This window comes from Hippocampus guttulatus, chromosome 4 (genome assembly GCF_054856545.1).
Source record: "Hippocampus guttulatus isolate MCC_2025c chromosome 4, RoL_Hgut_1.0, whole genome shotgun sequence".
In the NCBI taxonomy this organism is placed as follows: Eukaryota; Metazoa; Chordata; class Actinopteri; order Syngnathiformes; family Syngnathidae; genus Hippocampus; species Hippocampus guttulatus.
Genome location: NC_141264.1, coordinates 21,715,815 through 21,739,151, shown reverse-complemented (window position 1 = coordinate 21,739,151; position 23,337 = coordinate 21,715,815). Strand labels below are relative to the sequence as shown.

Sequence of the window (23,337 nt, the reverse complement as noted above, 5' to 3'; positions counted from 1 at the left end):
ACAAAACAAAACAAAAAAAAAAACAGAGGTAATGAGTGTAGAAAGTGGAAAGTTGTTCAAAATGTCAGGAAAAAAAAAAATCTAATGAACGAGACGCCGCAATTGGGGCGGGAAAAAAAAATAGTGCTCAAATTTGGTGCTTTACTCAGAACATGTTTAAAATGTTGATGAATCCATCCATTTTCTAATCCGCTTATCCTCACGAGGGTCGCGGTGGGTGCTGGAGCCTATCCCAGCCGTCTTCGGGAAGTAGGCGGAGGACACCCTGAACCGGTTGCCAGCCGATTGCAGAGCAAACATAGACGAAAAACCATCCGGGCTCATAATCACACCTTGGGACAATTTAGAGTGTTCCATTAGCCTGCCGTGCATGTTTTTGGTATTTGGGAGGAAACCGGAGTACCCGGAGAAAACCCACAAAGGCCCGGGGAGAACATGCAAACGCCACACAGGAAGGCCGAAACTGGAATCGAACCTACGACCTCTGCTCTGTGAGGCGAACGTGATAACCAGTCGACCACCGTGCCACCCACGTTTATATTTATATTAATTTTAATTCATATTTTGTCCATTTGTATTGTAAAATTTCCGCCCGTATTGTCATTTTACAAATGACAGGGAAAAAAAAACCCATAAGCCGCCTTCGACTATCACTGCCATTGTTGTTAATGTGCTTTTCTACAAATGACTTTCTCCTGGGCTTCTGATTGGCTAAAATGGGCATAACAGTTAGGACATAAACCTTTAAATCTTTTGGAAAGAGGTATTATTAGATATTATTTAAAATGGTCTTAATGTGAATAGAGGTTTTTTTTTGGAGACACTACAGATGTTTTTTTTGTTTTGTTAGTTTTTTTTTTAAATCAACATCATTGTTGTTATTGCGCCTTTCCCGGAAATGACTTTCTTCAGGCTTCTGATTGGTTGACATGGCCTTACAGGGCTTGATTTTTTTTTTCCAAAGGTTCAGCAGAAAATGAACATGAATATGGTCATAGCCTTAAAACAGAAACTGAGCAACTCCTTTCCCTCAATTGCTTACCTTAATAAATTACTTCCAAATGTACATGCCAGGTAGAAAAAGTACCATTAAAGAAAATAATATAATAAACAGACGAGAACGGAGTACAATTTTTTTTTTCAACTACCCTAGGCTGAAACATTTCAGATGTCCACCAGCCAAAATAATACATTTTTTTCCACCTACGGGAAAAAAAAAAAAACACTTTAAAGAAAATACAGTGATGAGAAACTTTCTCATCCTACAGTAGCGCCATCGAGCTGAATGAATTGTAAGTGTTGACAAAATGACAAAATGGCGTTTGGCCTCAAGGAATTCCGGGGCAATGTGGTTCACGAGATTGGTGCTGAGAAGCTTAAACGTGTTAAGACTTTTTTTCTTCAGCGTTTGTGAAAGTTAAGACTACAGCATACCGAGTGGATGTGAATGTAGATTTGGCACATTTTGTGAAAAATCTGTAGCAAGATCAAGAAGAACTAATATCGCGTCGGACGGGATTTGTTCCCGCTCTCATCGTACGAAACAAAACACATTCACAAGCTGGAACATCATACCTGAGCTGGGTTATAGATATAATAATGTTGTGAAAGCATACTAATTATATTAATAATAATAATAATAATAATAATTCATCTGATGTGCGGTGTTTGTTTGAGATATGAATGTAAGACTATAAGATTATAAGAGCTAGGATTCTTTTTTTTTTTTTAACATTAAAACTTCTCAAATTTCAAGTTGTGCCAGTCCAGAGTTTTTGTACAGGCAGTGAGCGAGTCGCCCGTCCAGCGAAAATCTAATCGAAACAAACAAAAAAAAAAAGTCATAAAAACATCAAGATAATCAAAAAAATAAAAATGAAACAAGCTCACTCCTTTTAAAACACTTAAGACCAAATAGCTGCTGAAGAATCCATGCATGCTGGGTGCCCCAAAAATAAAATAAAATAAAAAATGTGATGCCGGGATTGTTGCAGGTTCCGGCCCATTGTCGTTAAAGTTGTCCTCCCAATAGTCATTTGAGCATTTTTTTATTTTTTTTTTGCGAGCGCGCTCAGTTGGCACTGATATCCTGCCGCGTCTCGTGCTCGCTGCTGTAGTCCGACTTGGGCTCGTCCTCGTAGTCGTCGTACATGTCCGTGTCGTCGTCGCCGTTGGCGGGGTGGCCGGGCACGTCCAGGGCGGGCTCGGCCTTGACAACGGCGTACGGGCTCTGGATGACGGGCGCGGTCGGCTCGGGGCTTGCCGAGTTGCTGGAGCAGTCCGAGGTCAGGTGGGGTGAGGAGGTGGCGCCCGTCGACATGGCGATGGCGCCCGGGTATACGCCCATGCCGCCCGCGTTATTGCCCAGGGGAAGGGGAGCCTGAGGCCTGTTGAACGGAAAATAACAATGTGATTTATTGTTTTGACTAGAGCACTGCTCCAAAAAAATAAAGCGTCCGCTTTCGAGAGAAAACTCCACCAGCCACCGCTGGATGATGAAGTGATCTGTGCGACGAAGAGAGGTGGTGAGCTTGGCAATTTTCTCTCTTCTGTATTGTCAATTAGCGCCATTCACACTGACATTTTCTATGTGAAACATGCCTCCCCCCCCCAAAAAAAACCATACACACACAAAAAAAAACAACCAACAGCAGCAGTCTTGTTGAAGAAGTCGCTTGGTTGGTTGGTTGGTTGGGGCAGCACTGAGTGAAAGCACAGGCCTTCTTCAATGACAGGCTTCTCTTTGCATTAGCTTGACCACACACACACACACACACACACACACACACACACACACACACACACACACACATGCGCACACGCACACGCCCACACACATTCAACCACACACACACGCACGCGCACGCACGGTGCAGTCAACGTAGCATTCAAACATCTGCTTACATTTCATATTCCACAGCGTCTGTCTGCGTCCAATTCCAGCGGCCGCAAGCTCGCCGGCATTGTCCTCGTTTTAATAAATGACACACTATTAAAAATGGCTCCCGTTGGAAGCCTTCTGGTAAATCCATCCGCGGGACGCCGACGGCTTTAAATGTGTCCCGCGGGCCTGGATTCCATTAGGACCGATGGCAGCGTTCTCTCCTTTTGTGGCACACGCGTTGGGCTCTTAACGGGAGGAAAAGAAGGAGCTCCGAGAATTCAGAGAAAATGTTATTTTGCGCAAGTGTGAATATTTCTTTTATTGCCAGATGCTACGAGCCAGGAAAACGGCGCATTGTGACATTTCGGTCACATTTCTGCAGGCATTGATAATTTTATATGTGCATGTTATGATACACACAACCACACATCAGAGTCTACATGAAAAAAAAATAAAAATCACGAAAGAAATCCACAGAATGTACGATCCATCAGACCAGACGAAAAAAATACACGGAACTATGACATGGATGAACACAAACTTGCGGAGAATCCGCAAGTCCGTCTGATGGAACGCAGAATGTTGATAAAGAAAGCGTAACGGTAAACTGGATGGAAAAAAAATGAGTTACCTATCGTCCCGGAATAAATACATGGATGTTGGTTGAAGCGATTCGAAATGAAAGACGACAGAATCAAAATCTCGCGCATGCCATCCCACACATCGGCTACAAGCTAAATTTGCAAGTAAATAAGAAGCTGTAGCGTCCATTGACGATAAATTGGTTCACTTCTCCTGTCAATTTTAGATCAACTTCAATTCCAAGCGGCATTACAAGCTCCTCATTCTCGGCTCCACCAACCAGCCATCCGACCGCACTAACGCAAACAAGCGCAGATTCAAATGTCGGAGCCAAAACGCAGTCCACAACGGCTCCACAACATGTGACAAAACAAAAGATAAAAACAACAACAAAAAAAAAGCAGATGGCTGCCACCTAAGGCGCCATCTTGAAGTGACATTGAAGATAAACAACCAAGCGAAGGTTGCCCAGAACCTTTCAATTGGTGCAGTGACCCGGATTTGAACCTGGTTTGTTGCGACGACTGTCGATCTACCGGAATAACAATGCGTTCTGAAGACACGGCCACTGTATAACGTATGATCATCTTCAATACTGAAGACTTAAGAAATATTTTGCCTAGCTACCCGGAACAGAAAGAAGTTGTCATACAACATTGTGGAGCCAGCCCTACTTTCTGGACTCACCCGACAAAGAACTGCCGCATCTCCTGACGACGCGAGCGCATCATCTGCTTGTACTCGCCGATGCGTAGCTTCTTGCCGTCAATAATGCAGGTCCTCTTGGGCCGCGGCTTGTACTTGTAGTTGGGGTACTTCTCTAGGTGGATCTTGCTGAGGCGAGCCTGCTCCTCGTAGTACGGCTGCTTCTCCTGGTTGGTCATCGCCTTCCAGCGGGAACCTGGAAAAACAAAACAAAACCCCACACAGACGGAAAGAGGACCTCAGTGTCTATTAGTTGCTCAGATCTTAGCTTGCATGGCTTTTTATATCGCTTTTTGTAAACAAAACAGCCGCGTGTGATTCTTCACATCTTTTGCGTTTTGAGTTCTAAAGCCGTGTTGTCACCGTGCCGCTTTTTGTGAAGTGAAACTAAGCTTAAGTGTTCCTGTTGTCTTTTTTTTTTTCTAAAACAATAGGCACAGTGCTGTTTTTTGTCAACAAAATAAGGCTTCGTGTGATTCTTGTCTGTGGCGTGTAATTTGAAAGATAGGTGGCCGAAGTACAGTTTGGTCAAATAAACTGCGCTAAATGTGAATGTTGTTGAATGAATTGAATTCTAAATCAGTGTGCTCATTGTGCTGCTTTTTGTAAACGAAACAAAGCCGGATAGGATCAGTCAAGTTTTGTGTGGAATTCTAAAGCAGTTTAGTCTCAAGACTGCTTTTTGTATACAAACAAGGCTACGTGTGACTTTTGTCTTGTTTGCGGGATAGTCACGGTACTACATTTGGTGAACAAAACTAAGAGACATGTTATCTTTTTTTTGTCATTTTAACATTGTCTAGTCACATTATTGCTTTTTGTTAAAAATGTTGATGTCATCTTTTGTGTGTAATTTTAAAACCGTGTGTTCATGTTACTACTGTAAGCTGTTAAAAAAAGAAAAAAAGAGTCCTGTACCGGACAATCCAAAGGACAAACGTTTATCAATGTTTATCATCAAGCGACCTCACACTTTCGGTTAAAAAAAAAAAAAAAAAACTTGAGATGAGCCCAGCTGTGTTATGATGTCAGGACGTTCATTGTACACATACAAACAGCGTATATTGCGGCTCTAAACAGACTTCGGCTCCAGTGAGGACCTCCTCCAAGGAGTCAGTTGGTTCATAGGATTATGAAACAACGACAGAAGCATTTTTTTTACAAAAATTTAAATCAGGCATATGCATGTGTAGATGTAGTGGCGGTTGGTTACGGAACTAAAGTGGCCACTTTTTGGACCCCGGAACTCACTTGGCGAAGAAAGAGAGGTAAGCTATGATGGCGTCACAGTTTGGCTAAGCGATAGCCGGTTTAAACAATACGGAGACTGGTTTCGGAACCATTAAAAATGACATTACGAACGTGTTAATGCAGCGAACCAACACAAGTGCGGACACTGAGTGTAAAGTGGTTCATGTGAAAATATATGAGACGAAGCAAGAATGTATGTCATCACTCACGTCTTGCTTAACCCAAGTAATGATTTGACTCAAATTGCTTGAAATTTTGTTGAGACTCGTCTTGGGTGAATAATTGTCACAGTGTCAAAGCCTCCACGGTGTGTCGAAGCAAAACTGTGTGAACTTGTCGGACACTTTTTCTACGGTGCGGTCTGCATTATATGTCAGCTGGCCAATTGTCCCAGGGAAGCGATCCAAGGGCAGAACTGGAAAGAATTGTGAATTTCTGTTTCTCACAATGAGTTGTCACAAGGAAACTGGGAAAGACTCTCACACCTGAGCCATCTCGTGGGAACCAATACAAGAGCTGCTTGTAAGTCTGGATTCGAGACTTCAGAGGGAGTAACGCCACAAGAGTCTTAGCTTTTGGCTAACAACAACACAGAGCAAGAGAATTGCACTTGTCCCTTGTTGCTAGGCAGAATTCACCAGGCTCAAACATAACCTACCAATCAAAAAAGGGTGAGTCTACAAGTCTGAATGACAAACTAGTGGAGACGGACATTAAGCTAATAGCTAAATTTAGGGGAAAAAAAGGCTGTTACCAAATCCCCAAACTCATGGAGATATTTTCAAATTGACTTATTCTTTCCACATTTCTCGATCAGTTTAAAACATTCCAGTGTGTTCATTTCATTTAGGACATTTGCCTTCCATTCTCAATTTACTATTTTACAACTATGCTAGCATCCGCTGTTAGCATTGAAGCACTTCTCATTAGAAAAAAAGGGCAAGATGTAAAATCCTCATTGTTCATGCTGATTTGAGCATTTCTCAAAATATTAGAGGACTGCGAGTATTTTAAAAGTTCATCATTCTCACAGTCTACATTTTCCCTCATTTCACTCAATTCTGTGCAAATGAATTTGAGCAAAATCTATAACATGCCTCGGAGGACGATACCGCTTTCCCATCCCAACTTATCTTCAAAGTAGTTTTTGCTTTATTTTAGTTTTACAATATACATTATGGGAGGGTCAATTACAATAGCACAAGCTCACCGAGGATCTTGCTGATGTTGGAGTTGTGCATGTCCGGGAAGGTCTGTAAGATCTTTCTGCGCTCGTCCTTGGCCCAAACCATGAACGCGTTCATGGGTCTCTTGATGTGGGGCTCATTGTTACTCCTTCCGCGCGCCTCTCGGAACACGCGAGCCTCCGCGATGTTGCTTCCTGGGAAGAAGAAATGCAGCATGTATTCATCCATCCATCCATTTTCAACACCACTTATCCTGAAGTGGGTCAACCGGGTTTGCTGGAGCCCATTCCAGCTGACTTTGGGCGAACGGCGGACGAACCCGCGAACTGGTCGGCAGTCAGTTACAGGGCACATGGAACAACCACACACCCCCGCATCCACACCGTCACTGGGCGGGCCAAATTGTGAAACATTTGAGTGTTTGTCAATTTGTGTGGACAAAGCATGGTGGACATGTTTGACACTTGGCCATTGGTTCAGTAGTGAACTCAAGAGTTTTTGTAAAAGTCAGCTCATACAAAGTTTCACTTAGCAACATGAAATTAGGTAGGAATGTCTATTACGGGAAGACCCACCAAAAAACTAGGCCAAAAAAAAAAAGTCAGTGATTTAAGTTTGGAGGGCGAAGTTGGCCATTTGTCATTGACTTCCAATGACATACTGCTCCAAGAGATTGTGTGCGATTTCCCCCCAAATTGTAAGCACGTATTCTAGACGATAAATTATGATTAAGGGCTACATAAATATCTAGCATTTTTCCTCTTTGCATGTGGGTGGAGCATGGCGATTAGTTTGATGACTTGTCATTGGTTCAGTTGTACAGCCCAGAATATTGAGAACATTCAGCAACCAAAGCCAGTTTCCCTTCCCAATATGAAATTTGGTAGGCATGTCTATCATGAGCAGATCCACCCAAAAAAAAAAAAAGCCTTGTCTGCAAGCTTGCAAGCTTTCGCGACTGCAAGATTAGAATTCGGCTTTGCCGGAATAATGAAAACAAAACGTTCAAGAGGTTAACTTGTTGACATTGAAAGGTTTTGTTTAGTTCTGCTTTGCTGAGCTTGACAATAAATATTTGCACTGGTCGAATACCTGAATGAGACTCAAGTCACGCTCTCGGTAGCTTTTCAGCTACAATGGCACACCAACCTTATAAGGCTCCACATTGACATTTTTTTTCAGCATCGGAACATACCGTGACCTTTTTTGGTTGAAAGCACCCATGAGTTACTAGTCCAATTAGTGGCAAACTGTATTTTATACTATTTATATTGAATACAGAGCAATGACTCTATTGTAAAATGGATTAAATGTTTCTCATATTCTGAAGTGTGATCAGATTTTGGTCCATTAGCCCACAAATGGTCATTCATTGATAGATTATGATTGAGCCCTCTGAACTGTCCACCAGTACCAGAGTTAGAAAAAGTGAAGGGAAAAAAACAGTTTAAACTAGAAATACTGCTTGGACTCCTTTAGTAAGTAAAAAGTAAAGAGTAAAATGCACATACAGTATGTAAAAATGTTTTTTTTAACTGTCATTTACTGGATAGACCAGGGTGGTCAAACTCATTTTTGTTGCGGGCCACATTGGAGTCACGGTTTCCCTTGGAGGGCCATTATGACTGTCAAACCATATGAAGAAGTCAAGAATAATGGTTTATTCAACGACTGTTGAAGTGACTCTGATGAGGACTGATCACAAGAAAATGCTTACAATATGTTATTTATTATGTATGAGAATTTGAAATTTTGCAATATTTTAGCAAGCATCAATCATGGAAGTTGACATGTTTGATTTGCTTTTGCGGGCCACACAAAATGATGTGGCGGGCCAGATCTGGCCCCCGGGCCTTATGTTTGACACCTGTGGTATAGACACTAACCATTTTGAAAAACAAATACATTTTTTCTAAACCAAGAGTAAGCGAGCATTAGCTCACTTTTAACCCTTAACCTCTGGAAGGTGTTTGACTTGATCATATTTTTTTTACATCCTGTTGTCATATATAGCGGTTGGGGAAAAAAAGTAAGGAATAGAGAGTCTGTTTGCAAGTTTTGATGCCGCACAACAACATGAAGTAGGCGATGGCTTACCGTCCAGATCCTCCGGTCTGGTCAGGTCGATGACTCGGTGCACCATCTTCCCAGCATCCTCCCCAAGCTTGCCCAGGTGGTGACTCAGCGTTTCGTAGTGCAGACGCTCCTGTGGAGAAGCCAGAAAACAAAAACCGCCAAGAACTTACTCCAAGATGTTTTTAACATGAGTCAAAAAATGTGATCGCTTTGTCCAATGTCAGTCAAAACACACACACGCACACACACGCACACGCACACACACACACACATTTATTTTCATGAAATATTGTTCAAAAACACAAACTTTTTTTTTTTATGTGACATGAGTCTGACTCAACTCATCCAACTGCTCACAGTCTTGCCGCACGTTTGACTCAACTGTAGCCTGCAACACAATCTATGTCAGTTATGTGGTGTCTCAATCTGAACACTAGGGGGCAGTAAAAGGAGTAATGTGGTTGTGAAAGCGCTACACAAATAAAGATGTACTGTATTGCATTTTCAAATAAAACTGACAAGACAGTCATTTTTAAAAAATTCTAATTTATTTATTATTACTTATTGTATAGATTTCTCTTTGTAATGATGCCTTATTTTAACTTTGATTTTTTTGTCTTTTTAATTATTTCATTTTATTTGGCTTCGTGAATCACTAACTTGTTCTATTTTTGAACTTTTTTAAAGTGGGCTTTCCCCACCCCTTGATATTGATATTTACATCCCTTCATGACGTTTTACATTTTTACTAACATTGACATTCCATCGATTGAAGTATTCATTGGAATTATTGTCCAAAATCCTCATAAGATCTTCGCGGAAACATCTCTTAACTTTCTTCCCCGCTCTGTATTTTTATAGGGCTTGGACTCTTCTAATTTCACCGTCTTTGATGGTAACGACGATAAAACTAATTGCCGGGTTGATTTGGCTCGTGTTCATACGCCGCCGTGGTCTTTCTTAGGATCTAATATGAAGTTCCCATCATGCACTACGAGAAACCAAGAGGCAGCTAAAATGACAAAAGTGCGGTGGGAAACATGGACACGCTCCGCTACGCTTCCTCCTACCGTCCCTCCTCCTCCTTTTTCTGGTGACAGAGGCATTTTGTTTGACGCAAGAGATGGTTGCCGGGTGAAGTCATGCTGGCAGAGTGGCTGGAACTTGTGGGCCACGGCGTATAGAAGTGTGTGTTTAAGTGTGTGTGTGTGCGTGTGTGTGTTTGAGGGCCAATGTCAGCACCACGACGGGGCTGTAATCAGGGCGGCCGCAGAACATGTGCCCGGGCAGTGCCGCGCTCACCGCAAGGAAGCCAGCGCCTAACAAAGGCAGCACACAAGTCGAACGAGAAGACGGAGGAATGGAAAGTGCTTCAGTGTGGATAAGCGGATAGCGAAGAAGATGGATTCGCAAACGAGATGATTTGAATGACGCCCCATCCAATGGCGCCGAAGTATATCCATACAGTCAACACCGCACGCAGTAAAGCAGGGGAGTGAACGGTCATTTGACTGTATAATGTGTTGGGCGGGCGGCACTCCGCCCCGATAATGCAAAAAATTTTTAAAATCATTTTGTCATGTGACTTCTTGCCTGCATTTTGCCTTTTTTCAGTACATTATTATTATTATTATTATTACATAGTCTTAATTGTGATCGTTTTTATTTGTAGAGTACACCCATTGCTCTGATAATAACAATAATCATAGTAACGATTATTATTATCATTATAACAGTATGTAAGTTTGTCTTATATGTTTGAGTTAATTGTATGTGTAGATTTAATAATAATAAAATAGCAATATTAATCATTCTTTTATTCATAATAAATATAAATCTAGAGTATATAACTATTATCCCATGTACGTATTTTAATGTCGCTTTTGTTTTGTTTTTCCCGTGGTAGAGTAAAGGAGGCTCTGAAAATAGCTGGCAGTCAAAAAAACAACAACAAAATTCATAAAAAGATATACAGTGATCCCTCGCTATTTCGCGGTTCGTTTATCGTGGCTTCGGTGCATCGCGGATTTTTTCAAACATTCATATAAAAAATATATATATACAGTATACTGTATATATACTGTATAATATATATATATATATTTTTTGGAAGTCCGCAAACGGTCAGCGAGAAGCAGTGAAAGTCAGCAAAACAACAGTGAGTCACATAGAGCAACATATACAGTACATGTGGGGTGAGGGGGGGGGGGGCTGAGAAGATGTAAAGCCATGTTGATTGGCTGTGCATCTCCTTTCTGTCTTATCACGGTGGGTTACACTTTGATTTTTAATCACTTTCTAAGTGTTTTTTACGATGCTGCTAGTGTGTGCCGTGCGTGTGTGCGTGTGTATGTGTGTGTGTGTGTGTGCTGAGAGAGAGAGAGAGTGGGCACGCAGTGGGATCATCGCGAACCTGTGTGTGTCTGTGTGTGTGTGCTAGTGTGCTCTGCTCAAGCGCAAAGGCCCACGTGGAGCAATTTTTTTTTTTTTTATGCATATGTTAATTGGTCGCTACTTCGCGGATTTTCGTTTATCGCGGGTGGTTTTGGTCCCCATTAACCGCAATAAACGAGGGATTACTGTATTGCAAAAAATGTTTTTTTTTTGGTTTGTTTTTATTAGGATCGGAAATCATTTTGATATATTTGCATGGTATCTTGAGATTGCTTTGATGTGTCGCAACGTACAGTATCAACCAGCATCTCTCGGCATTGACATACAGGATGTTCTTTGAGTCCATTAAAAGTTCATTTACATAAATATTAATAAATAAATGGATGGTTGGTTTCGGTCTGGAAAAAGTTGTGAGGCTTTTAAATCAACTAATGACAAACACCCTGCCTCCACCCCACACACGCTACACAATTTAACACAGGTATGAATAAGAGCAAAAAATAAATAAAATAAAAAAAATAAAATTTAAAAAGAGCCCACAAAAAAAAAAATAAACAAGAAAAAAAAAAAAAGAGTAGGACTTGAGTGAGTTGACTAAACAAAGCTTCCCTTAATGAAATGTGATGAAGGACACTTTTGCAGCGAAGGCAGCCAATTAAAGCGCGCGTTAATTAAAAAAAATATGCTCACAAAGGACCAGCGAGCCTTTTAAAATTTTCATAAACAACACACTTCAAATATGTTAACTTTGCACTCGGAATGCCGTCGACTCGCAACGTCTTTCCAAAGCCGCACTGGGTTGAATTCACGATTGCGGCGTCAACCCGTGAGCGCTCCACGATGTTGTGTGTCCGCGTCTACGGTCAAGACCCAGGCAGCTATGCCACTTATTTGTTGTGGAGACGCTGTTTTTTTTTTTCCCCGTGATTCATGTTCCAGTCCACTAACAGGTGTTGTGTGAACACGCAACTCATTTTGTCGTCCTCATCCGCCTCACACTTTAAGTGAAACGGAAATGTCATTCCGGTGGGCTGATATGCGGTCACTCCGCAACGTTGTGTGCAGCCTTGTACCGTATATGTGACGGCAAGCGCAATTTTGTTTTTTTTAAGCGATGTGATGATTCTGTCTTGTATGACAATTCACATTCCAGTGGCCTCCGGTGTTTGCTCCACAATGTTGTTTACCTTCGTCATACGGCACTGTTGCCACAACATAGCAATCTGTTGCTTAATAGCAAATTAACTCATCCACTGGCATATACGTTGACATGAGTCAACTGAAATTCAGGTTTATAAACTACTGTAATGACTAACAGATGGCGGCGTTGAGACCAGCACAGCTTTTGAGTAGAAGATTAAGATGAGGGAGTGAATCTCATCTCGTCACGCTGGTTATGAGGGAGAGCGATTCCGAGATGTTGGAAGTCGGATCGGTTTAGGCAGCTGACAAAAAGTAGATCTATGTTTGGTAGTAAGAGTAGGTAGTCGGAAGCGTGCGTCGCGATCATGAGAAATGATAATTGATTGAATTTAAAACGCCATGTAAATAGACTTCTCAATGAAACGTAACAAAGGGCAAGCAGCAGGTGTTTGCTCATTTAGCCGCCATCACGGCTTCCTCGACTCGAGAAGCGACACACTTATCATCACCTGCTTGTTGTATTATTCAGAAACTCACCTTTTGTATCAACTCGTAAGCAACTGTGGGGAAAAAGTCATTATTGCTGCAAGGGTTCGCTGATACGGCGCTAACAATAGCGTGGACAGTCGAGCCGCGGCTCCCAAAACGGGCCGGCTTGACTCTGAAGTGGGCTCGGGGAGGTTTTTATGACACACGCGCAAGCACGCACACACGTTCGAGCTATTTCAATCGTCTTCGGCAGCCGCGAGCCAGCTGGAAGCAGCGTAAGCGTAAGGCAATACTCCACAATGCCGTTAACTGGCCAGGCCTCTCGTCTGCGCACCGGCTAGAATGACATGAACACACGCACGCGCGCGCGCACACACACACACACACACACACACACACACACACACACACACACACACACACACACACACACACACACACACACAAGATCACTTTCAGCTCTTAGTTAACGTTGTCTACGCGTCAAATTGAAGCTCTGTGACAGAAGCACACAAACATCATGTCCAAAAGCCACATTTTCTCTAACCGCTACTTTTTTTTTTTTGGTGGTCTTTCCTTTTGGCCCAAGTCAAAACTGCCTGCCCACTTGTTGGTAAATCGCTAGTTCTGGTAAAAGCAGGCAGAGTGAGACACACACAGCAGCCCCATGATTGGTGGATTGAGGAGCACAGGTCTCATTTTGTCAAACGGCGACTAAATGAGATTAAAATAGCGGCCTTGATTCTTTTATACGAATATATTCGGGTATCTAGCCACCTTCAATGAGCAAAACAGGTCAGCGGTGATTTGCGCACATTCATAATTATAATAATAAACCGTGTTTCTGGAGAGCCTGCTGTATTTTGCGTACAGTATTTACATTTTTGTATGATTTGGTCACGTTAGGCAAATATTGATTGTGAACTGTTCTAGATGATGAAGGTGGCACTAGTGTGTTATTATTGCGTTTTTGATATGGCATTGACGGTTTCCATAATTGTTGTTGGATAGTGATGGTATTGTTTGATAAATGAAGGGCCCTACGTTAGTGCCGAATTTTGGGCGGTGTTTTCATGTACGAGCGCAGTTAGAATTGGAATCTGAATCAGAATCAAAAAAAAAAAAATGACACCACCGGCGCCGCAACTTAGACCTGGTTTCACACGGTCTAAAATCTAGTCTACTGTCCGCGACGAAATTGTCAGGTGCGGCAGTGTCTTGTAATGGAAAATGCCCACGGTGCGTCGGAATGCCCAGCAGTGAGTCTACCAAATTCCCCAAAAAGATCAAGTAGACTTACCTTGGGCCAATTTTTACGCCTAACGCACTTGTGCCTCTCTCAGGAAATAGAGCCCTGAGTCTTGTAAGTCAACAACTGAAGGCCCGGGTAACAACTATAACACACATTACTGCCCTCACAACTTTGTCAAAGCAAACGTATTGACATCCAAGGTAAAGAGAGCGAGGCGGAGGCGCTGAGTCACGCGCCGTGCACCACATCCACAAAGTTCCATCTCTGAATTGTTCAGGACACAGTCAAGCCTGTGAGCGCCGAAAAGAACAGAAGTGTTTTGTTTTGTTTTTTCAAACTGCGTTTGAGGTGCTGTTGTTAGGTAACCAAAATACAACAACAAACACTAGCGCGGCGATGGTTGTGCGGTTATGCAGTGGCCGCGTCTTTAATGACAATTAGTGTTCCAGTTGACTTTGACGTCTGGTCGCTGCACAATGTTGTGTGTTCGTGTTTATGTTCCCAGGACCAAAGTCATCTATTTGGGAAGCCCGGTCTGCAATTTTAAAGACAATCGATGAGTGCATCCTGACAGCTATCACTAATCCAGGAGACTCAGACGTGTGGTCAGTCCACAACTTTGAGTGCGTCCATGTTGACGATACTTCATCACTTGAGAGAAGTGGGGGCGGGGGCTGGGAGGCGGGAATAAATTATGTTACTGTCGTGACCTCGCTTGTGGGCAGGGAGAGCCACAGATGCTTTTTCACTCGTATATTGAACGGGACTGCAGATTAGTTTTAACTAGCCAACTAGACTCCAGCTCCTGATGTCCTTAGTCCTCACTGTAAAATGTCAAAAGTTATTCTAAACAATGATAAAAACAGAAGAAAACTGTCTAATAGGGTGACAATATATTCTCCATAAAGGGCTCAATTTTCTGCATGAATTCCAGTGAGTCTTTTTTTTTCCTACTTCCAGAAGGGAATGAAGAGGAGCTCCTTTTATTGGCCAGGGAAAAAGCCGGCTGTGTTCACTCCCACAACGGCGCAAACGCCCCACAAGAACACACAAACACAGTCACACATGCGGCTGAATGGGGTGAAAGGCGCATCATTCACCCATTTATTTTGTGTGGACCAGCCAAAACAGTCCCACAAAGACACGTCTCCCACAAGCATATGTCAACAATTATGCCACACAAACGTAGAAAGACAAGAACGCATAACCCCCCCCCCCCCCCCCAAAAAAAATCTATGTGACCACATGGCTCACCTTGTTGCCGTTGTTGAGGTTCATGCTGCTCAATGCTGACAGTTTAGCCTCCAGACTTTGGTGTCCAAGTGGTGCCGGATGATGGTGATGATGATGAGGTGGTGGCGGTGGAGGCGCTGGAGGAGGAGGTCCCTGCGGGTGGTGGAGCTGCTCCCTCTGGATCTGCTCCCTCATGCTCCTGGCCTCCTGGATGGCCTTCATCACGGCGTCCTGGTCCCCGAATAGAGCCGTGGAGTTCAGGCTGGAGAGGATGTCTAAGACGGAGGTGTGAAAGGACAGGAATACTGTAATAATTAGTTTGGCTTCTGGATGCCCATCCGTTGACTCGCTGTGGTTCACTTTTAGTGGCATTTGGACAAAATCTCTAGGATGAGTTGATTTTTGAAGGACTAAAACCAGCCTAATATCATCGCTTCAACCATAAAATGGTCGTCTTTCACAGATGACGAAAAATATACAGTATGCCTGTCAGTGTATTGTCTGTCAACATGTGATGAGGCACCATTTGTGTTCAAATATCTGTTGTGTTTTAACCCGCCACATGTCGTAGATGCTATTTATTATCCCACCTGTTGTGTTTTTTCTTTGTTAACATTAAGCTAAATGGAGCTGTGGGAAAAGCTATGAGGTTAGTTTTAAAAAGACAACATGTTTTATTTGACAGTAAATTTTAGCTGCGATGGCGGTTCTTCAAAAGTAATCCGTCAATAATATTTCGAGGTACAACTGTATATATTTTTATAATGTCAAAAACTAAAACATAAAATAAAATAACAATTTGAGAAGTAATGGCTTTCTCAATTTAGGCATTTCTGAATTTAGGAACGCAGAACCCGACGGGAAATCACTCGAGAAATACCTTTGGTGTGTTTATTGTGCTAAATTGCGTCTTGTAACTTTAACAACATCTTTGTCGCAGTCACTCGATGTTCCTGAGTGTTTCCGGCCTCCTTGTTTACGCGTTTCCCCACTCATGAAGCAGATGTACATGTAAAGAATAAGGAAGCGGGTAAATAAAAGGATGCCAAAGTTTCCGTCGCAGTTGCTGTTTTAATTAGCAGACGAGTAAGGAAGCACTAAATGCTTGGGTGGCCGTTAAAAACGGCGCAGAAAATAGCACCGTCTGGTGAAAATGTTTTCACGGGTGGCGGGGGGGGGGGGGGGGTGATGTGTCTGCAATGAGAGGCTTTAGATTAGCCTTAATAACAGATAACAGATAGGTAGGCTCATAAAAAGGTCTGGGTCCTGGCAGACAATAATGTGAGGAAGCTCAAAAAAAAAAAAAAGGCAAATTAACGTGCGGTGCATTTCACTCTTTCCGCTGGCAGCCTTTTCATGGAGGGCTAAATACAGGGCTCTGGCCTCCAGTAAAACACACCCCAAGGTGTCTGCAGTCTACTGGGCACGTGCCACCCTGGCTGGTGGGGGTGGTAGTGGGCTGTTGTTTTGACTCTGGCACGCCTACATCAGAGTAAAACAGAGCTAAGGTTCATTGATGTTGGCAATTGTTAGCTGTGGAGACGAGCTAATTGACGACACATTTCTGCCAGCACGGGGGCAACTGTGAATCTCTTGAGGGCACAACTCTCGTTGAAAAAATTGGGCGGCTGATTATTCGAGTGTCCTGTTTTGAAATTCAGTTGAATTGTATTTATAGAGCTCTTTTAAAAAAGTGATGAACATGAATACAAATCAAACAAAAGACAAATAAATAAAAAAACAAAACTGAAATTGAGATTTTCCGCCATGCTCTGCTCACACACATTGATGAAAACTAAAATGTAAAGTAAAACGTCTCACAGTTTTGTGCTGCTCATATATCTCGTAAAAATTTGGTCGCAATTGAACAAAATTTCTCAGAAAAGTTTGTTTGAAGAAGGACCTTTGGATATCCCCAAAATTACCCGAAATTAGCGACTTCAAATGATCACTGACTTCCTGTGTGTTTTGGGGTACAAGTTCTTATAACTTTTTTGTGGGTCTGATCCTGATAAACGTGGTGCCAAATTTCATGGGGGTTATTTTTGGGCTGTAGTAAAAAATCAAACTTGGCTTCTATGCTCTGCCTACATTCAATAACAACAACAACTAAAACGTTTCGCAAATTAGCATCTCTATCGGTCGAGTAAACATCCTTCAGACTTCCTGCGTTATTACAGGTACGGATTCTCAAGACTGTTTTGGTGGCTCTCCTCATGATAGACAACGTCGACCAAATTTTGAGTGCAACTTGCTTTGAGGGCTGAATTTTCCACAAATTCTCGGCAGTCGTAGTGACCAACGGTGACTCATCAAACTTGGCCGCCATGCTCTGCCCACACACAACGACCAAAACCAAAATGATTTGCATTTTAGCGTTGCCAGTTTGTCTTTTGTATGCGGTCAAATTTGGTAGCAATCACACAAAATCCCTTGGAGGAGTTTTTCTTTGAAGAAACCCTGGAAATGACCAACATTTGGCTAAAATGGTTGTTTCAAACCAAAATGACAAACTTCCTGCGTCTTTCCGGCTAACAATTTTTCAGACTTTTTTCATGGCCTACTCTTGGTAGGCATGTCAATCAAATTTCTGAAATTGGCTTTTCCGGGGTGCACCTTACCCAGGGATGCGTTGTGGCCCATGACGGAGACCGGACTGGGGATGCGGGCCTTGGTGGCCCCGGTGGGGCTGCTCTTGTTACCGGAGAACAGCGTTTGCGCCGTCGGCGACGCCGGCGATGTCTTGGGCCGGGCTGACAGGTTGAGCGGCTGCGTAGAGCCTTCCTCCAACTGACCGGAAATGACACGTCACAATTACTTAGTCATCAAATATAAACGGCGTACAAAACACCTGTTCATTCATTTTTATATATATTTTGTGGCATTGTTTTTTTTTTTTTTTAACGACGCCTTGTTTGACGAGCATTGTCCATGTGCGGCATGAACATATTTTATTTACATTCTTTTAGTATGCCTTAACGAGTTGTAACCTACCCTAAATGTAAATAAATTCTAATATCTATTCTCTTATGTCTGAGCCATCGTTGTTTTATATATTTTCTTTACTTCTACAAAATTTGATTTGATTTATCAGTTTGGTTACTCTGTGAAAAGAATTTGTCCGCATTTATGTGGGGGGGCGGGGGGGGGGGCGTGACTGTATATTTTTGTCGATAGTATATATTTGTTACACTCATAATATATTTGCAATTTTGTGTTTATTTGTATTTAGCATTTGTGTGTGTGTCTGCGTGCGTGTGTGTTATGTTGTTCTTATTTTGCTCTTTGCTCACTCTATATCTTTATTCTTTTGTACTTTCTTTTTTAATTTTACTTGTTGCCAAGTGCACATAAAGGCTTTGTGTTTTGTATATTAGGAGTAAGGAGATCAATGGCAGTGGATCGAGTAGAAAGTACAGTATTTAGAGTACTGCAGTTTTATTAGCATTAAAATGTACTTGTGCACTTCATGATGTAATTGTAATTTTAAATGATGATTAAATGATAAAGCTTTTGAGGGTGTGTAAGGCATCTTTTTGTGTTTCTGTTAGACTGTGGTGGCATGCTAGTAAGCTGTGTGTGTGTGTGTGTGTGTGTGTGTGTGCGGTTGTGCGCGTGCCGAGTGCCTGGCGTGGAGTTCAGACGGCGCTGCGCTAGCGTTTGACTGTGGTGAGCGCTGACGTGCGCCCATTGTGACTCGCAGCTGCTAACCCACGCACGCACACACACACACACACACACACACACACACACACACACACACGTGGCTTACATTATAGCGCTTGGTCGTCAAATAAAGACGAGGCGTGCACTCTCTCAACAGTGAAGAGGTCTGGCCTGCAGCCAAACAGCAGCCAGCGCCAGTGTCACTTTTTCATTTCGTGTGTGTGTGTGTGAGAGATGACATTTGATTGTAATTGAAAAAGTAAAACGACGAAGGAAATGGATTTTCACGCTCACCTTGACCTTCACAAGGGGACTCGACGCTCGCTTCTCACTCTTGAGGGCGGAGGGCGACAGCGGACCGGAAGCGTTGGATGCCCCTGGCGGGACGGCCGCCATCTTGGCCCCCGGCGAGATCTGCATACTCGCCAGCTGGGCGGCGTACAGCTGCTGCGAGAAAAAAAAAGTAAAGAAAAAAAAACCGATAGATTGTTAGTGTCGGTCGGTGGCTTTTTCCTCTTTCGTTCCGCCACCCACCCACTCACTCGCACGCACACACCACACACCACACACACACACACACACACACACACACACACCAAATCATACATCAACAAGTCACTCAACAAGAGCGTCCTGCTCACAGTTTGAGGCAATTGTCACTTTAATTCGCATCCAAACACCAAGTCGTTGCTGGACTATATCTTTAGAACACCCACGTTGTGGCGCTTGTGCAAAATAAGCTTTGGTTGCCACGGCGGCTGTGAGTGCAAACCACTTAAAGTAAAGCTGTTTTCATGCCGAATTCTCGACATTATCATCAAACTTTGATGGACTGCTCCCGCCAAATCAAAATGGCTGCTTGAAACTAAAATGGCCGACTTCATGTATTCGGATATGGGTCCTTGAGACTTTTTTTTGTGCTTCCTATTATGATTGACGTGTCCACCCAATTTGACATTTGTTACTTGTGGCAAAATTTCTTTGAGGCTTCTATTTCATGGCGAATACTCAAAATGATGGTCATATTTTGATGCCATGCTATGCCCACATTGATACGCAAAAAAGAACAGTCTTGGAAAGCTGCTTCTCATTGGATCTCATTTGGGCGAATTCACGAGTGAGATAATATTGTGATGATTGGTCAAAGTGTTGTTTGGGCCATTTTTTTTCCAGAAGGAAAAGTGGAGGCCCCTGAAAAGGCCATTCATTCTTCCGAAGAAACATAAACACGGTGATTCAGGCCCTAATTGAAGCTCAAGCAGTGATGAGGAGGCTGACCTTGTCGAGGAGAGTTGTTAAGAGTTGAGTATACCCGCCGCAGATTTGGTAGCAACTGGAGAAAAAGTCTTGGACAAGTTTGGGGGACCCTTGGAATGACGCAAAAATGGCTTGCATGTGTACTGTCATGCTAGTGGCTCAAACTATGAGAGACAAATTCCTTTTCACATATTTGGTCAATATTGAGGATACCGATTCTGATTCTGAGTGGAAAGTGGCTTTGAGGCTGAATTTGATCAAACTCTGCGGTGCACTATTAAGACAGAATCATCAAATTTTGCCCCACATAACCACAACAACTGACGTTCAGCAAATTTGCAATAAGCCTCTGTCTAGTATACGCCATTCAAATGTAGCAACAATGAGACAGTGAAGCTACTGTTAGCGTCTGTGCAAATTCAGCTTCCTTGCTCCCTCTCAACCGGTATCAGGCAGCTTGCGTTGTGCATTAAAGTCGCATTTGTTCCATTTAAAGTTGACAACAAGGAACTGTGAGTGAAGATGGTTAGCTTCACGTGCTAACTAGCGAGACTGTATAGCTAGTTAGCTTCACGTGCTGACTTGCAAGACTGTATGGCTAATAGACGCTTTCTGATGGTGTCCTTCTGCATGCTTTCACTCTTCTTGCTCTAGCATCTGCTCCATCTTGTCTTTATCCTCTAATCCCCCTCTCAGTTGAAAAGACCCCCACTCCTCCCCACCAGGATTGGCAGATCCAATTTCCCTGTAGTCAAAACTGCAAAACTGGTGGTTAGGTCCTCTTTTTCAATATTAATCATGAACTGAAAACGGAGCCTCGCCGCTGCTTGAAACAAAGCCTGTGATGTCACACCACTTGTTTTGATTGGAAGGCCTTCGCGGGCTGCCAAAATCCCCGTAAGAACGCGTCGTGAGTGAGACCCGAGCATGGTGTGGTGGCGAGGCTGTGGTTCTGTCAATCAAGACCACCGCAGCGCCGCTTCAGCATATTCCTTTTTTTTTTTCATGAAGCGGGGAACTTTCGAATAATGCAGTCTATGCGAAGGCTAACGTTTTATGCTATGCTACATTAGCCAGAAACTAAAGCGTTTGCTTTCCCCAATATGCCGATTGGCTTATCCATATATGAACGAGCTGGCTACTTTCTAGCACATGGAAAACAGCATTAACCCAAAAACGACCAGAGACAACCATTTGTATTCTGTGGCATGAAGAATCGTTTCATAGTGACTGAAACACAAAGATACAAACAAACTTTAAATATTTCTTTAAAAGTGGCACAAGTATTTTTCCTGTCTACTGTATGTTAACATTTCATGCTCATCTCTTGGAGCCAGTGACTGACGCCCAAACAAACACGTCACTCCAAATCCAACTATTTTTATTTTTTTTAAAGTTTGAGTCACAATGAAATCACCGCCACAGAATGCTATTAGAGTCTAGCCCGTCTTACACCAATGCTTTCTTTCCTTTTTCTTTAAATATTACAGATATTTTAAAAATAATTGCCTCTGCTCGAATAAATCATTATATAGCTGTGGGACAAAAAAACCCAAAAATATAGGACTTCATACATATTAAAAAATGTATTTCTACAAATGCAGGCCGTCACCACAGTAAACACCTTGCCCCTAATAAATACCGTGATACTCCCTGCAAAGTTATTTTTGCTGTTGTTTTTACACGGCAATCAAAATGTTCTTCCAACAATACTCATAATTGCATTTGGCATGGCTATTTCCTGCCATAATTGCTCCCTCGTAAACAAACTCCCTTCTGCGCCATTGATGAAACGCTTCCTCTCTCATTCATCTTTCCTTCGCCACGTCTTCGTTCTGGTGGCGCTTTGACTGTGCTCTGTCAATAGCAACTAAGGAGAGCCCTGATCCACAAGAACAATGCGACGTCGAGCAATAAGTGCGAGTGTTTTTTTTTTCCCGTTTTGTTTTTATACGACGGAATGCCAAGCATTTTCCATCTTTTGCAAATATACGCTCCGATAACCATTAGCACTAAGTGCTATTCTCCCCGCACAGGTGTCAAGCGGCAGTAAAGTGCGTGATGAATTGCCCGTCCAGGTGTTCCGCTTTCGGGAGGGACGGCATTCCTTCTGCCGTGATTCATCGCAACGAGAGGCTTTTGTCTGACGGGCGGAGGAGAAAAGAGCGGTCGCTCGCGTGTTACTCGTGGCTCCCCGAGCTTGCTGGCACACGCACAAAAGAATAGCCTATGTTTTGAAACACGGCAAGGACCTAAATCACCCTTTTCATAAGTGGGGGGGGGGGGGGCTTTAATTCTTACCATTATCATTCAGGCAATTGTGTCTCCTTATCGGGGGATTTAATTCTTATTAGTATTTCAGAAAATAATTAGCCAATTTGGCAAGGTTTACTGATATTCATTCTTCTATCAACCATGTTGCTTTTTTTAGGTGCATTATTTCTTACTATTATTATGCCAGCCCCCAAGCCATCGTCTGGGGGCTTTCATTTACTGCAACTAAAATGCCATATTGGGGGTTTGATTGCTTATGATGACTCCAGCAACCGAATCAACTTTTTGCAGCCGATCTTAACACTATTCCAGCAAGTAATTTGACTTTTGGAGGGGCTTTAATTCCTATTACTGCAACCAAAACACCTTGTTGGGCCCTGTTTGGGGGGGGGGGCTCTGATTATTTGTTTTATTGTTCCATTGCACAGATACCTTTTTAATTTTTTCGTCGCTTTAATTTACCTTTCTTGTTCCGGTATTAATTTGCCTTTTGGGGGACTTTAATGCCTATTATTCAAGCGACCAAGTCTCTTATTTGTGCCGCTTTATTATGATGATGATTATTATTATTATTATTATCCATCCATCCATTTTCCGAACCGCTTGATCCTCACTAGGGTCGCGGGGGGTGCTGGAGCCTATCCCAGCCGTCTCCGGGCAGTAGGCGGGGGACACCCTGAATCAGTTGCCAGCCAATCGCAGGGCACACAGAGACGAACAACCATTCACGCCCACACTCACACCTAGGGACAATTTAGAGCGTCCAATCAGCCTGCCATGCATGTTTTTGGAATGTGGGAGGAAACCGGAGCACCCGGAGAAAACCCACGCAGGCCCGGGGAGAACATGCAAACTCCACACAGGGAGGCCGGAGCTGTAATCGAACCCGGTACCTCCGCACTGTGAAGCCGACGTGCTAACCACTGGACTACCGGGCCGCCCTT

The 23,337-nt window shown here is 43.0% G+C and overlaps 1 protein-coding gene across 1 annotated transcript in view; it reads right to left on the bottom strand.

Annotated features, from left to right (window-relative positions):
* Positions 1-920: 920 nt before the first annotated feature.
* LOC147206562 (transcription factor SOX-6-like) overlaps positions 921-23,337 on the bottom strand; it is a 93,066-nt gene continuing 70,649 nt past the window's right edge. The window contains exons 10-16 of the mRNA XM_086109344.1: positions 19,157-19,309; positions 17,818-17,986; positions 15,218-15,471; positions 8,707-8,815; positions 6,633-6,803; positions 4,154-4,367; positions 921-2,387 (exon numbers count right to left, since the gene is read on the bottom strand). Of these exons, the coding sequence (XP_085965470.1) occupies positions 2,072-2,387; positions 4,154-4,367; positions 6,633-6,803; positions 8,707-8,815; positions 15,218-15,471; positions 17,818-17,986; positions 19,157-19,309 (1,386 nt within the window). The 3' untranslated portion in view covers positions 921-2,071. The remainder of the gene's footprint in view (positions 2,388-4,153; positions 4,368-6,632; positions 6,804-8,706; positions 8,816-15,217; positions 15,472-17,817; positions 17,987-19,156; positions 19,310-23,337) is intronic.